The 17,308-nt window shown below is 41.6% G+C and overlaps 1 protein-coding gene across 1 annotated transcript; it reads right to left on the bottom strand.

Moving 5' to 3' along the window:
• Positions 1-15,456: 15,456 nt before the first annotated feature.
• LOC149376086 (uncharacterized) lies at positions 15,457-16,779 on the bottom strand. Its single transcript, XM_089593243.1, has one exon. The coding sequence runs from the start codon at positions 16,777-16,779 to the stop codon at positions 15,457-15,459; it is 1,323 nt and encodes a 440-aa protein (XP_089449369.1).
• Between the last annotated feature and the right edge of the window lie 529 nt (positions 16,780-17,308).

The following is a 17,308-nucleotide window of genomic DNA, read 5'->3' on the forward strand; positions in this document are numbered from 1 at the left end:
CAACATAATTCCTACAGTCTGTCTTACAGACCAAATAACATAAATTGTAATCCATTATTATACGGGGGACGGCTGACACGATAATTTTTTATTCATTCGTACATTATGATTGAATACAACCGTTTAAATTATTTAAGATATAATTTAAAAAATTTAAGAATAGAATGTTATCAAGGTTTATTAGACGCAATTGTTAATAGTGTATCCAACATTTCTAAAAATTTTGAGACAAAGGAAAATGTTAGCAGTATGGGTTTGGGCAGGTAACTTGGCGAATAAAAAAACAACACTCGAAATATAGAATTAAACTTGGACACGTTTATTTACACTATCTTGAGAATAAAATGTCTTAACACTTTAGTATCTTAAGAACGGTAGCTACGCGAACAGAAAAGGTAGGATAAACTGTAAGTAAGATGCGAAGACAGAGTATGCGTGTGTTAACAGACTGGCTGACTGCGCGAGAGTGAACAAAAACGTAGTTACTTGACGCTGAAGTGCAGCGTCACTGCGTCTCGTCTTCTTGCTGTATCGCATGCGTAATAATTCAGTTATGAGCGCCAACAGTACATCTAACACTCCCTCCCGTTCGTATCTGAATTTATTAAAATGAAAAGAAAAAATATATTTGAACATTAACACTGAATGTGAATGAATTTTAATCAGCCAATGATGTGGAGCACGTGGGCTTCCATGTCACTCATTGTGGTTGATTCTGACGGGCTAAAACATACACAGAAAATACATGAATCAGCATGTCTACCATCGTTATCTATTTATTATCAATTTATCAATTTTACTATCTCAAGTTCAAATTTAATTATCATGCTTTTTACGCTAATTAACATTCAAAATTTCTTTCTTTAGTCTTTCATGCAGTTCAAACGGCAGGCGTTATCTAAAGATATCTGCTAGTTGTTCCTTGGATGGAATCCATTTAACAATTCTTTTTCCTCCGGATACACATTCCTTAACGTAATAAGCCTTTATCTCGGTCATATGTCTCAGTCTTTTGCCACCATCTATCTTAGCACTGGCTCCAGCGGCTTTGTTTTCACACCATAGATCCGCGGGCAATAAAGTGCGAGACAATATAATACTTATAGAGTGCTCTAGTCCAATCAATTCTTGACTTGTGTCACACATTGCCACATATTCTGCTTCGCAGGTTAAAATAGCAACATAATTCTGCTTTCTTGTTTTCCAGGCAACTGTATCCCCATACAGCCTTAGGAGATATCCACCTGTTATTATTAAGCCTTTACAGTCTGCCAAACTCGCATCTGAATAGGCCTTTAATCCATCTTTACAGCCTCTGTAAGTTAATCCTAGGGTTCTCGTGTGTTGTAAATATCAAAATACCCGTTTGACCATTTTCAAATCATCTCCGGTTGGGCCGATTTGATGTCTACTCAGTACATTCACCGAATATAAAATGTATGGTTTAATTATGCTTGCCAAATACAGCAGGCTACCGACTGCTTCTCTGTACGGCACATTTTCTCTCGTTATCGTTGTGCTTAACTCTCCAGCATCTTCAGACTCTTCTCTATCTTTTCTTTGCCGATTCAAAACTTGATTTGTTACCATTGGTGTTCTTTGGGGTTTTGACTCGTTGAATCCAAAGTTCTCTATGTCATTTTATTTTATCAAAATCATTTTATCTATGTATGGTGTTTGTGTTAGTAAAATTGTATGAAGTTTTCTATCTCTTTCCACTTTGATGCCTAGAAATGTGCCAACCTTGCCAAGATCTGACATCTCAAACTCAGATTGCAGACCAGTCTTAATTTCATTCATTTTGCCTACACAATTACTGGATATCATCATATCATCCACGTATAGGATCAGGACTAGAAAGTTATCTGCTTCTCTCCGTGTATAGAGACAGGGCTCGCTTGTATGTGACCGTAGTCCCAATTTAGATGCAGTCTCGCAAAACCGCTCATTTCATCTTTTTGGGCTGATCTTAAGTCCATAAAGGCCTTTTTCCAATTTACAAACCTGAGCTTTCTTGAAACTGTCACCATCAAGCAGGCCTTCAAGAATCTCCATGTATGTCTCTTCTTTGATAGATCCATTTAAGAAAGCTATCTTGACATCAAGTTGGCAAGTCTCCAGATAGTATTTATTTATTATTGATATTACTGATCTTACCAGGGATAGCCCAGATACCGGGGCATAGGTTTCTTGCAGATCGTACTTGTTCCTATCTTTGAAGCCACGAATCACCAACCTCGCTTTGAACTTCGTGTTTCCATCTTTATCTATTTTTCTCTTCAAAACCCACCTAGAGTCGATGATGTTGGGCTTGCCACCATCAGCGCTCACGGTTGGTCTTTCTACAAGTTTCCACACTTGGTTTTTCCGCATTGATTCCAGTTCTTCATCAATTGCTCTGAGCCATTTAATGATCAAATAGCCCGATCAAACAGTCAACATCGCCTTTCGATTGAAGCAGTTTATTCAACTTGTTTGTGTCGATGGCTCGTGCAAAGCTCGTATCATTTATTCTAGTGGGTTGCTTAGGGCTTTCTTGGCCAAGATCTCCAACTTTCTTGGGCCGACCGCGCTTTCTCTTGACTACTGGTTCTCCCTCCATTTCCAATGACTCTTTAGGGCTAGTCTTATGGAACTTAACGAACCATTTATCTTGTTTAATATCTATCTTGTGATTCCCCCAGTTTGCTATTTTGTCCTTTTCCCAGATATCTTTAAACACGAGTCTTTCTTGGAATTTTACGTCTCGACTCTCATAAAGTTTTCCATCTTCAGGTCTTAAGAAAGAATAGCCAGTAGCCAACCAGCACGACTTGTATCCCTTGTGGACTGAATTTGGTTGGCACGAACCGTTGGCAGGTGTAGTACCGCCTGAGGTTCTGCCCTTTTTTCGGGCAGTCTCTCGAATAGTGCCCGTTATCATTGCACTCGTAGCATAGAGTGCTGGCGGTGGCCGCGTTAGCAGCAGTTACGTTGGTAGCTGGTTAAGAGCCTGCCCCACCTTGGCTTGGCCCAGCACCGGTCCCACCTCAACTCGGTCCAGCGTTTGCCCCACCTTGGCTTACTCCAGCACCCGTTGTTGGTCGTGGAAGTGACCCTTCTGCCTCCTGTTTCAGGATATATTGTCTTAAGTACTTAAAAGATAAGCCATCCTCGCTTTCAAACAGCTTGTTAAAATCGGTTTTTTTTTTATGTCCGGTACTCCATCGAGAATCGCATGATTGAAACTATCTCTTTTCTCATCTTCGGGGAAACTGTTAGTTTTACGAAATAATTCAACATCTCTTACCAGTTTATCAAAAAATTCACAAAATTTAGTAGCACTTTGCTTTTTGGGGTCAAATCTAACGGAATGTATTTTGTTACCTATTTGATATGCGCTCATTTTTATGTCACCCATTTTCATATTTTTAATTTTTTGTATCATTGTTGATGGATCAGTAATGTGATATAATTTGTTTTGGTAATCTAGGGACAACCTACCTAGTATTACGTTTAGGGCCTGTTCTTTATCTTTTTCCATTTTTTCTTGAGTAATATTCATAGTGGCTTCCAGTTTTGAATCAATTGTGTGAAGCAATTTTTTACTTTTTAGTTCTGACTGCAATTGTTTTAAGATTAATTTTAGTTTTGTTGCATTAGTGAGGAAATAATTAAAACACCCTAGGCTATCTTTATTAATGACTTCTATCTTTAGACTATCATTAGGCACAGCGCGTTCAAACATCAGCGAATTATCAATGGAGTCGGAGTTTAGATTAATCAGTCGTTTACATAATTTAGGTCCCGGAGTAGATGTAATAAATTTATTTACCTCTTGTATTCGACTCCTGGCTAGTTCTTGCTCAAGAGCCTTCATCTTTCTTTGTTGAGTGGCTAGACGCTGCTCAAACTCAGCTTGAATCGTGTCTTGAGCCTTCTTATTTTCTTCTCTTTCCTTTTCAAGGTCTTTCTTATGTTGTGAGGCAACAACCTCAAACCTCATCGACATCCAGGAGCTCTGCTGATGCCTCTCCTGTTCTATCAGCTTCCTGACTTCTCGATGTCTTTCTTTGAGGCTTCTGAAATTTCATTTCGTGAGTTTATCATTTCTTTAGGTTTGATATTTTGACCGGTTTTTTTCATTAGTTCTTTCTAAAGTTTATGATTTGCATGCGCCATTTCTTTATTTAAGCTATCTAGCTTTTTCTTTAGGTTATCTTTCCTGTTTTGCAAATCTTTAAATTGGCTATCAATCGAATCGAGATTTTTGCTTTTCAAATCTTTAACCTTGTCGTGAATTGAGGTATCAGTAAAGTTTTTCTTTCTATCTCTCAAATCTTTGTTTATATTTTTATATGAGGTATTACTCGAATTTATTTTTCTATCTCTCGAATTTTTATTCTTATCCTTAGATGAGGTATCAATCAAATTTATTTCACTATCTCTCGAATCTTCATTCTTATCTTTAGATGAGGTATCAATCAAATTTATTTTTCTATCTCTCGAATCTTTGTTCTTATCTTTAGATGAGGTATCAATCAAGTGTATTTTTCTATCTCTCGAATCTTTATTCTTATCTTTAGATGAGGTATCAATCAAATTTATTTTTCTACCACCTCGTCTAGTTCTCCTAGATCGTCTTCAATCTTTTTATATGCATCATTTATCATATTGATGGCATTTTGACCTTAAATTAACGGGGAATAAATAGGCAAAAGTATTTTATATTATGTTTGCGGGCGCGCTAGGCTATTAGTTTTCTTGTGGAAGTGACACGGAGATCGAGCGTGAGTAAATACGAGAAAAAATGGCGCTAGCATCATGTGTGACATGCATAGAGAGAGAGAACTAAAATGGCCGATTAACAGCATTTACTACGATGCACGCCACCAGCCGTAGCGTGAGAGGACGCGCACACTCAGTTCGGCCGAACGCAAGCCATAACCAAGGCGCGCATCCCCTCCTCGCCTCGAGGCGTCCCCCTTGGCGATGACTGGCAGGTTTATTGAGAAACGCGCTTCCTTTGTCACGATGCGGGCCCCTCCCTCACATAAACAAACGCGTGCCGGCTCTCTTGAGTTCCGCGAATCTCCGTAAAAACAAAAGAAAGCCTTCTAATAAAGGGAACCTCAATCATGCAATCTTAAGTGAGCTGTCTTGCTCCATCTTGAGGCAAGACACAAATCTTTTAAGGGAAACTGTAAACGAACGTGAGTTAACGACAACAACACTTCACGTAATTACCGAGTCTTCAAAACAATATATATTTCCAGTACTTACTGCTGCTCACTCTCTTCTTAATGTCGACCTTTCTAATTGCTCCGCCCGAAGCCTCGAGCGTAGGGCCGACGTCCGCATCTCGAGGTAATTCGGCTGCTGTACCTCCATCCTGACTCTGCTCTGCTGCCTCCTGGGGCTGTACCTCTGCCGCTTCGGTGGTAGTCGGGGTGAGAGGACTGCCAGGCTCTTCCGTCTCACAGTGCTCGCTACCCGACACAGAACTCCCGGTTGCTTCCGCCATTACGTTTACACGTAAAAAAAACAAGAGGAAAGCACACAGGGAACGCGCGATGAGCTCAATCGCGAAGCGGAGAGAAGAAGAAAGAGAGAAAAACAAGACGCGATCGAGCAAATTCCACGTCCACACTACCATTTAGGGCCCATAACCTGTTAGCAGTATGGGTTTGGGCAGATAACTTGGCGAATAAAAATACAACACTCGAAATATAAAATTAAACTTGGACACGTTTATTTACACTATCTTTAGGTTAAACTGTCTTAACACTTTAGTATCTTAAGTACGGTAGCTACGCGAACAGAAAAGTTAAGGTAGGATAAACTGTAAGTAAGATGCGAAGACAGAGTATGCGTGTGTTAACAGACTGGCTTCCTCCTCCTTCCCCACCCTGTCGACACGAAACAAAGAGTAGCCCTCAAGGCTAACGACTGCATCCGGGGTGTCGGGCATGAGAAAGGTTTCTATGACAGCAATGACGTCGGGCGATCTGTCAGCAACTAGAAGTTCAAGTTGTGTATGGTATGATTTACACGGTTTATGTTTGTATGGATGATGTGGAGTGGCAGTGTGCAAGAGGACGGGGGTTCAAATCTCTTTGAAAACTCTTTGTTTTTTTTTTTTAAATTAGTTAAAAGAAAAAAAAATAGTAAAATTTAAAATGTGTGGTGTGATGATATTGGGTGGTGTAGGGGGATCAGAAGTACGTCAAGAGGGGCGTGGCTTTAAGCAAAATCCACTTCCATTACATTTTTTCTCAAGATCATCAATCTGAAACCGTTCATTTACTCTGTAGGGCAGAACGCGCTTGTAGAAGTATTACTTTAAAAACAGTCAAATTAGCGCATAGTTACGTTAGCCCCACCGATAAACGTTTTAAAAGAGGGAACGGACGTGGCAGCGGCGTCATTGGAGCAAAAAACCTGCAACGGCAACAGAAAAAAGCAATGGCAACACAGCACATGAGAGTACAGCAACGGCAGCGAGTTTCACAGGCAACGTAAGCAGTAGCTTACATCTGTCTGTGCATATTATACATAGATATACAGGATATAAAGAAGTACGTAATAAAGGAAGAGTTTCTATCGTTAAACACGCTTCTCTTGTTAATTTGAACCTCACCCCTGTTCTCTTTAAATCACTACGTTATTGAATGCGTGTTTATTTCTGCGTACGCAGTCCACTTCATACGCGGAGTCTCCTAGTAAACAGGTTCATCTCTACGTTCACGAAGTTTTAGCTTCGTTGCGTACGTGAAATCTCCCACGAGCTCATTGATCTCTGCGTACGTGATGAGTCATGCTCATGAAGTTTTAGATTCATTGTGTATGTAGTAAGTTGTGTGCGCGGAATCTCCCACGAACGCATGTATCTCTGCGTATGCAGTGGGTAGCACAAGCAAATCTTTAGTTTCTCCACGTAGGGGTAAATGACCCTATTACTACGCACTGAAATTTTTGATTCTCATTTCTCAATGTTTTTCGATGTAAATTGAAGCAGTTTTACTTAATCTTTATCTGCAGCATCTTGTGCGATTAAAATGACAAACATTTTTCTGTTATGTTACTTATTTATTTATTTTTTTTAATAATTGTTAGTGCTGATATCATTTGCTGGTATTACTACGCACGGTTATAAAATTAGCACCAGTCGCTACGCCCCCAATTACTGCGCGGGTATCTCCCATAAGGTTTTCATGACGAAGCCCTCGACCAAATTGCTGCGCACCAATCACTACGCACGACTACAAAGTTTTGAAGGTTAGATTCGTTTAGAGTCACTCAGTTAAATAATTATAAATGTCATGATGTAAAGTGTGATTCTGGATTGAACGTTTTTAATGTCCGTGCGTGTTACAATATATAAGTACCCAAATTTTTCAGTCTGTTTTTCTTATTTTCAGTTACTGGGCCATTTACCCTTATGTGGAAGGGTTGTGTATACCAAAGTTTTATATAATCGTATAATGCTCGTCAATAAGTACATGCACACATGCGAGGACATTTCATTTTCTATGAACATATTCCACTGCGTTAAACCGAGTTATTACCATAATGTGTTATAATGGCCGAAATTGCAGCGAATAGTATATGTTAATAGAGTAAGTATTGTAATAAATTAATCTTTCAGTCTAAAATACGTTGTATTAATCATACAATACTGTACATCTTTTGAACAAGAAACTTTGGTTTTTGAATACTTATTCAAACTACAAAAAAGTGTACTTTGAATCACTAGCAGTAATTTTCAAATGTTTTAACATGAGTCACAAAACTAAGCGTCTTTTTCCAATTTTTCTACCTTCAAACTAAATTTTGCGCATTTTTAATAATACCACAAAAAACATTAGTCACACATCACTCCAGTTTTTAGTGTTTTATGACAATATAATCACAAGACGACCGTGAAAGCTGCCAAAAATTGTCTCTTCCTCAACTTTCCAAGTCTTTAATAAAATATTAAATTTTTCTAGGTTCATGGCCTCTTCAAATGGTTTTAAAAGGCTCGTTATGAGAAACTTCATGTTGTCATTAGCTTCACCGTATTTTAATTTTTTTAGCGTTTGTTGGTGTAGATTGAAGACTAGCCAGTTCGACAACAAAATGGCATTGATTTTCCTGAAAAAAGTGCCAATCATCTGTATAATAGAATCATATGTGCAATTTATATAATACATTATATTAAATGTACGGTCTTTTTGTTCTGAAGTACATTCTGTCTGGGATACCAATATCATTTTCATTATCATGAAAATTTCCTTTTCTTTGTTGTCATCTAAAGGAATACGATAAACAAGTATGTATTACTTGTATTATACTAAAATGACTTAACATATTCCATATACAAACAATAAAATAATTAAATTAAAATAGAGATAATGTATGAAACAAGAAATTCTAAGAAGAAATGTAAAAAATTGACAATTAAAACGAGTTGTTGTACACACTATTGTTAGTACTTGCCTTTATAGCATGCCAGCCGCAAGTTAAGCTTGCAGCCACAAAAAATATTATTTAGAAGAGAGGTACACACGATCACCAAACCAACGTTGTTTTAGTTGAAATAGTTTAAAAAATGTAAAATGGAGAAAAAAGGTATTCATTTCATTTTTTAACAAGGAAGAATCATTGAAAAAATTTTGTTTAATTTGACGTTATACGGGAGTATTGCCCTTTTCTTCGTTAATGCATGGTTCCTCTTCGTTTTTGGGACAGTCGTCGTCAGACAATAGCACAATAGGCGGATTGGACAAAATTTTTGTAACAAAACCATCCAATAATGCAGGATCTCTGAAATTTGAAATTTATGGAGATGGAAGTTTTTCTTTTTGTAAGCTCAATGTATTAACGTCAGTTGCAGCTATAAAAAATAAAAAATTACATAGAATGTAGGTACATAATAGTAAAATACGTACGAGTTTGCAAAGGCTTCGATTTATAAACCGAGAGGTTGACGGCACGAGCCAAACCGATACACAGTGGCGTTATAAAGGTTGCTAAATGAATACTTAATAAGATAAAATTTTCATAAAACTATATTTAAATATTCAAGTATTTATTCACACTGACAGTAATGTAGATTGCTTATTTATCGCCTTATGGCCTCATAGTAGTTCCATTGTTGTCATTAATGTTAACACTTTTATTATGTTTTTGCTGCGATTTGTGGTACGTAAAATAACAAATAAAATATTTATACATTGACATGGCATGTACATATATACTTTTACATATAAGATGTTACGGGGTGCTGCCGATGCAGAGTAGCGAGGCGGAACTGACAACCTCGACCGGGCCTGTGTTGCCCGGGTACCTCCGGCGACACCTCCAATAAAACTTTATGCGTGGGTCTCGCTCTCCGAGACACCGCAGGTGACGAGTATCGCGGCGACCTTGGGCGTCGTCGCCTCTCGCGACGGTTTTAGCACGATACGAGGGGAATCGGGTACGCACAGAATAATCACTCGCGAGGAATGTGAGAAAATAAAATATATTTGAGAACAAAAATATAAAAATACAAACAGTACTTGCGGGTGCAGGTGTGTCTCCTCACACGGCGAGCGTGGTTGCTCGACGTGCTTGCGGCGCGAAAACGCAAACCGGGCAGATCTACGCGGGCTAATCTAGGGCCGCTGCCCTTTACAATAGACTGCCTGTTGGCAGGTACTTACGGGATGCGGGGAGGTCGCTCCTCGTAGATGCCTTGAATAGGCGGAAACTAGCTGTTATTGGATCGATTACGCAGAGGCCAGGAGGCGTCCCTACTGGCTGCGTGCGGAGGTCAAGGTTATCAAGCCTGGCCTTGGTCCGACCTTGTCAACGTGTTCAGGAGCCGGGTCACGGCACCAACACTGCACCACGACGTCGAATCGTCTTCAAACGTTATCGCCGAATCACCCAATCACTCCAACAAAAACTTCACGCACCAAAACAACGGAAACAAGGAGAGACGGCAAAGAAAGAAAACTCGCTTCACGCGCGTTCGCTGGCCCAAGCTAATCTGCCGCTTTCTCGGCCCTTTCTCCCGTTCCCCTACTTTCCCTTTCCGCTTTCCCACTTAGGCCCTTTTTCACTCTTTTCCCCTTTCCCTGCTTCCCTACCTGCCCTAGCCTACTAATGTGGCCTAACGGTGGGCACCGTTACAAAGACTATGATCCTATGGATAATACAAAGATGTTTCACTCTTTTATCATTATTTGTAATAAACTCTATTATAATTTTACATATGTGAAAAATATCGCTCTTAAAGAAACTATTACCATTTATTAGAGAATTGATGTGGATTTCTTTAATTTATCACAAAAAATACTTCTCGAAACGCTGTGCACAGTAACCTCGATTATGAGCCATCTGTTGTAGCTCTAAAGACCTTGATATAAGTATGTCCAGATATTTGCAGAGCCACATTAGATAGCTCATAATCTCGTTCCCCGCGCACGACGTGTCGAATAGTTGTATACACTACACTTGCGAGAGGTTAGGTGATTGAAACACGCGTGTCTGTTCGCACGTGCGTCAATCGCCTTCCTCGCGCACTACTACCGTAATGTGATATCTTTGTACATTATATTTAAGACACATCCAAAAATTATGTTTTAGATCTTCTGATATTCTCTTCACACTCGCAGTTACTGTCATGGACTATTTAAATCTTTATGAAAAATTTCAAAAAATGTTATACCGGTCCGTTTGATAATTGAATTTTCAACGATTTTATTATTATTTTCAACACTAACTTTATATTTGAATTTTCTAAAAAATACCACTACATAAAATTTCGAAGTTAAGTAAGGTCCTAGTTTTAGCTGTTTTCTTAGCGAATAAATCGCAGTAGTTGTAGTCGTTATACGAGTACATAATTATTTGATCAAACGAACTAACCTATAAGTAAAACTGGAGTAAAATTATATTAAGAGCCCCTGTTCACAGCAATGACTGTTGTAGTACCGCATTTTCCCCGTTGAATGCCACAATACTTTAGACTGCTTTAGAGTGCAAACGAAATATATACCAACTGATGGCGCGCAACGCGCCCTGCCGCCTGTGACCAGCATTGGGTAGAGAAGATTCCCGCAGTGAAAGTTACGGTCAGTAACATGAAAGTTAGTGTCTCTAACATACTAATCTATAGAGTGTTGGAGACATAGAGATATAAGGATAGAGTGCGCTAATTATACTAATGTACGTAAGAGGGAGCGATACGGTAAAAGAAAAAGATGGTCGCCGAGTGTCCTCTCCATCTCTTTTTAGCTGAGCGCTGTGATTGCCTGCTGCTCAAGGGGGTATTCTGGCCGTCAGCGGCAGTTACTGACATAGGTTATTTCCTCTTGAGCATCAGCCAATCACAGCGCTCGGGTAGAAAGAGACAGAGAGGACACTCGGCAACCATCTCTTTCTTTTACCGTATCGCTGTATTCGGCCTCTAGCGCACTCTATCCTTATATTTCTATGATTGGAGAAACGAATAGGCAGAGAAGGAGCGAGCATTCCAGAGGTTCTCATCGGTGCTTTCAAATGTGACTGGCAAACTTGCGGGAAATAACGCACGCGCCAATACCCACACAACCCAGGGCACTAACTGGTCGATTACTTAATTAACAATAAATATAAAAATAAGGCAAGCGCCAATCCCCACACAACCTGGGACGCTTACTGGTTACTTTAATTATTAGTAATGAATAAAAAATTGAAGCAAGCGCACATCCCCACGCAACCCAGGACGCTTACTGGTCGTTTACTTAATTAACAATAAATAAAGAAATAAGGCAAGCACCAATCCCAACACAATCCAGGGCATTGACTGGTCGATTACTTAATTAACAATAAAAATATAAAAAATAAATCCCCACATAACCCGAGGCGCTTACTGGTCGCTTACCTAATTAAAAATAAATAAAAAAATTAGGCAAGCGCCAATTCTTGCACAACCCAGGATGCTTACTGGTCGCTTACTTAATTCACAATATATAGTTATTAACAATAAAATGTAAGACACCCCAATCAAACTCTAGCTAAACTACACTTTTTTTCAGTAAACTTTCTGAAGAAATTCTATGCAGGGGGGACTGGGTACGGTTGTGCCAAAGGACGGTTGTAACTGGTCATATTGCCGAAACTGTAGATGAGAACCGCCAAATACAAGAGGGGGGAGGAGTGGAGTGCTAGGCCACTTGTGCTTCATAGTATAGCATCAGCTGTCGTGTAATATCAACGACAGCAGAGGTCTACATTACTTTTGGTGAGTAAAATGTAAGTATTTTCTCCAAACTTTTTTTTGACATTGTCACTGTACATGTACAGATCGAGCAATGAATATGTTCCCTCGTTATAAGATACACATTAAGGCATAAAAGGTAGTGGTTACTTGACATGTAGGTTATGATGCGTTTCCATGGTAATTTTTTGAAGTAAAAACTTCTTATGGCACGTTGGGCACTTTTATGGGTGATCATTTTTAGCCGTTCCCGCGACAGACGAGATTTTACACAGATATACTCCACGTGTATTCTTATAATATATGTATACTATACGCGCTCTTTGCATGGGCATTCGTTCGTGCTCTCGTGACAGACGAAATTACATACCTATATGTATACTCAGAGTGTATAGGTATGCGAGAGCGCTGCATGCTATACGCAGCAGCGTTGGTCTGAGCATTACTCCACGCTCACAGTTCATGCTTGATCGCACATAGCACCGCTGCCTGGATCTCACTGCGAACTACTTGGCGCGAGAATTCAAATTCAAAATCGTATGATTTTTTCAGCAGACAGTAGGCGCAGAAATTCAAATTCGAAAGAAATCTTTGTATGTATTGGCTACTTAATGCCTAAAAATATTGGATAATGTTGTATGTTGTAATGTTTTTTGTTTTGGCTTCCGGAAAAAGGAGAAGAGGACGACGCAACGCGAGCACAGCAGCAACAGCGGGGAAGGAATAAGAGTGAGCGCGCGCAGCACTGTTCAAGCCACGGCGGTGGCCCTCGGGTATGAAAAAAAGGCGCCGAGATGTTCGCGCTGCGGTTGTAGCGGGACGAGCTGACGCATTCTTGAGTCGAGAGCCATCGCGCGCTCATAGAGAAGCCAGAGGTTTTGCGATTTTAGAGAGAGCGAGAGAAAGCTGTTTCAGAACGAGAGAGAGAGAAGAGAGAGCTGCTGTATCCCCGTCGTTGGAGATCATCACCGCGAGGAGATCCAGGACGAGAGAGAAAGCGACCGCAGAACGAGAAAGAGAGAGGGAATAACACCGCAGCCATCAGCCCCACGGACTTACCAACAACTCAAGGCCTAGCAGGGCACCATACGCCCTTGTCACAAGTCAGAGAGCCGAGAGGTAGCGTGTTTTTTTTCCCTCCATTTTTCGTGCGTCGTGGCAGGGCTCGCGAGCGCCGGTAGGCCGCTTGGACGAGGTCCAGGAGTAGACAGAGGATAGGGAAAAAGAGAGAGAGAGAGAGTGCAAGTGCGAGAAAGAGAGAGAGAAAGAGTGCGAGAGAGAGAGAGACGGCCAGGTCATGAGAGGTCGTGGGTGCATGCTGGAGAGTGCCGAATCAATAGTGTCGTGCGTTTCCGTTCTGGGTGTATAGGGTAGAGGGGTATAGTCGAGAGGGAACGAGATAAAGAATTGAATTGAATTGAATTTGAAAGAATTGAATTGAATTAAATATTAATAAAATGGTTCAAGGACTCATGGTCCCACATGGTCCGGCTGTCGAGGTTTACAGGTTTCTCATTCTAGTGATTAAATTTCGTATGAAACTTATAAGTTGTATTAACGATGGATATGGCCACACAAAAATATAAAAAATAAATACAATAGAAAAAAATAAACAGATAACAATAACAGACAAACACGAGAAAATAAATATAAATATCGAGTCGAATCAAGCTGTACAATGAAGCATAAAATAAGCAGGTAAAGTATGTCAATAAATAAAATTCAGCAGTTTGTATTTGTATATACATGATTCATAACAAAAACAAAAACACACAGGTACACACCACACAACACAACACATGGCTCGTTGAATCTCCCTGGCATCATAAATCGTCGACAGTCCCATGCAATGCCTACCACCCAAAGTATTGGCATAGAAAGTGCTCCCTCAAGAGATGCTTGAAGCACGGACGAGACACCATCGCTCGCAGATTAGAGGGCAGTCCATTTCACAGTCGCGCCACATGCACTCGGAAGGAGAATCTATGAAAGTCCGTCCTTGCCCACGGAATGCAGGGATCACTCTCGGCGCTTCTTGTCGAGCTGGTAGCACTGCTCGAGCGAAATTCAAATTTCTCAAGCAGATAGCGAGGCTGCCATCGGCACAGAACTGCACCTAACAGGCAGATGCAGAGATGGTCGCGGTGAACTTCATATGGCAAGATGTTCAGCCTGTCGCATGTAGGTATTATATGGTCGTTTTTCTTCAAGCCCGCAGCATATCGTATGGCAGCGTTTTTGCCTTGTCGAAGCTTCAGCACCACCTCAGCGGACAGTCCCAGAAAGATACTCGCACAGTACTCATAGTACGGAAAAACTAGTGCCCTGACCAGCAACAGGTGCATGCCTGGCGGGATGAAATCGCCGAACTTGCGTAGACGGGCCAGGGCCACAAAACTCTTGCGTGATGTCTGCACTGTCTGCGGAGCAAACGTCAGCGCACTGTCCAGAAAGATGCCCAGAATTTTTATGCTGTCGCAGTACTCGAGATGTTGATCCTCAATCCTGACTTTCGGTAGATCCATAGAGTTTAGTCGATTAATGAAGCTGCGTGTGCCGAACCAGGCGATCCTCGTCTTATCCGCGTTGATCCTCAGCCCATTCTCAAACGCCCAGTGAGAGAGGTGCATTAGATCTTCTTCGATGTTCCTGATCATTTTTTCTGCCTCATGAATGCTGCCATGGACGTAGTACGTAGCATCGTCAGCGTAATAGTGGTGCTTGCAGTGGTGAAGCACAGACAATGAGTCGTTGGCATACAGGGCAAATAGCAGTGGTCCCAAAACATTGCCCTGTAGGACTCAAGCACGCCGCGTAGCGGAGGAAGAACACACGCCATCGTCGCTCACAACGATCTGCTGTCGTTCGCTGAGATATGAGTGCATCCATGCACATGCGGAGTCCAACAACCTGAGTCTCTTTAGCTTCTCAGTGGCCAGGTTGATGTTGACCATGTCAAAAGCTTGCGAGTAGTCTACGGTAACCAGCAGCGTAATCTGATGCCTATCAGCGGCCTCTCGGATGTCATCCACGACTCTCGCTAGCGCGGTGTGCGTGCTATGCTGCTTACGGAATCCTGATTGATATGGATCCAGGAGTTCACGTTTCTCCACATATTCAGTAACCTGACCGCACGCTATCGTTTCCAGAAGCTTGGCAGCCGCGCAAAGGATACTAATGGGCCTAAGGTGTTTGATCTCTGTGGCGGGATGAACCTTCGGAATCGGTCGCATGATGGCCTTCTTTCAGTCCTTAGTAAAGACCCCCGACTGCAACGATGTATTAAATATATGCATAAACATCGGCAGAATCTCCGGCATGAAATCCTTAAGATAGCGGAGAGGGATATCATCCGATCCATGAGCATTCGATCGGGCAGAGCGAAAGGCACCAAGCACGCCCTGAACTGAGACGTGTCGAAAGTAAAACCTGTCGTCCAGAACTACCTGCACATAGGGCACGCAGCTCCTCAGCAACACAGCACAGTCGGGTCCAGCAAAGTACTCATTAATCTTATCACAGCTTGCTGGGAGTGGATATGTCCCCCTCGATGCGGATGAAACACCAAGCTCGCCAACGCATCGCCACATTTCCGTCACGTTTTTGGCATCAGCCAGTCTACTGGCAAAATGTTTAGAAGTGGCGTTGCGTATTGATAGCTTAGCATGATTCCTCAGCTGCTTGTAAGTCTGATGGTCGACTGGGCGCTTATGACGTCTATAAACGCTCCATGCCTTATTGCGCGCTCTGACTAGCTCCTTCAGCTGATCCGTGTACCAGGGAGCGCTCTTTCTTTTAGGCACGACGGTACGGTAAAGCGCATGTACGTCGTACAGCTGCTGGACTACTTCGGTAAATGTCTCAACTTTCTCGTTCGCGCTTTTCAAGTAATGCAGTGAGCCCCAGTTGACGAGTCGCAGATCACGTTTAAAGTTTTCCATGATAAAGTTATGAAAGGAGCGGCGTGTTATCGGCCGTGGCGTGGACAGGTGGATCTCAAGATCAACTGAGACCAGAAGCAGATCGTGCTTTGAGACACCAGGATAGTAAAATTGCGCTTGATACAAAACTCGCTCAATTTCACTGACACAAATATAATCGATCGTGGAGTGCGGGTTGCTGACATGGTGTGTAGGCTGGTATACGAGCGGAGAGAGTCTACAAGTGGTGAGCATATCCCTGAGAATTCTACGGGGTGTCGAGTCCTCCACCCAATCAATATTAAAGTCACCGAGCAGAACAACAAAGTCATAAGCCTCGTTGCAGTTTAGTAGAGCTTCCTCAACGTCCACCCAGTATCCAGCCTTCGGAGGACTGTACGCCACACACAGCAAGATTCTGTGGGGGCTAACGCCGAGCAGCACCATCAAAAATTCTGGTCTTTTTACATAAACTGATGGCTGCACCGACTGACAGACACTCCTGACCGGCAGCGAGTCCTTAATGTAAAAAGCTACGCCTCCACCACCCTTTCCGATGCGATCGAATCGCAATAGTTTATATCCTTGTGGCTGATGTAATCTCTGGTTTAAGCCAGGACTCGCTGATGGCGAGAACGTGGAGCTCATGCTTGTATAAAATGTCAAAAATGTCCACAAGGTGGGGGTCGAGAGACTGCGCATTTATATGCCCTATTTTTATTGGTGCTTTCGTATTATGTACCATAATCAATGAGTACAATTTTGCTATCTATTTTTTTTCGCAAAATAGGGCACTTACTTTTATCAAAAGCAGAGTGGGCGTGCATTACACCAGCAGTCGATGCGCAGTTCGAGCATTTAAGGATATTTTTTTCAGTACACCTGATGTTGGCATGATGCCCCGCACAGTAGCCGCAGCAGGTTTCATTCTTGCACTCGGCCGCAATGTGGCCAAACTTTGCACAATTAAAGCATGGCAATATATTTACATGATCGTCAATACGGCACACGTTCCAGCCCACATTTATCTTTTGTTTGCGCAACAGCTGTATTCAGTGTTCCGGCGAAACTTCTATCACACACGAGCACGTCTTCTTTTTCGCAATTGGATAAGCGTAAACCACCTTAATGTCTAGGACAGTAGCATCCCGTAGGTTCTGATTGACTATGCTGTCAG

Source organism: Copidosoma floridanum, unplaced genomic scaffold (genome assembly GCF_036245765.1).
Source record: "Copidosoma floridanum isolate Cflo_tuat_1 unplaced genomic scaffold, Cflo_Japanese_pri ptg000001l, whole genome shotgun sequence".
Taxonomy (NCBI): Eukaryota; Metazoa; Arthropoda; class Insecta; order Hymenoptera; family Encyrtidae; genus Copidosoma; species Copidosoma floridanum.

Excerpts from the sequence above, each read along its gene's own strand:
- LOC149376086 (XM_089593243.1), bottom strand. The coding sequence starts at position 16,779 with ATGAGCTCCACGTTCTCGCCATCAGCGAGTCCTGGCTTAAACCAGAGA.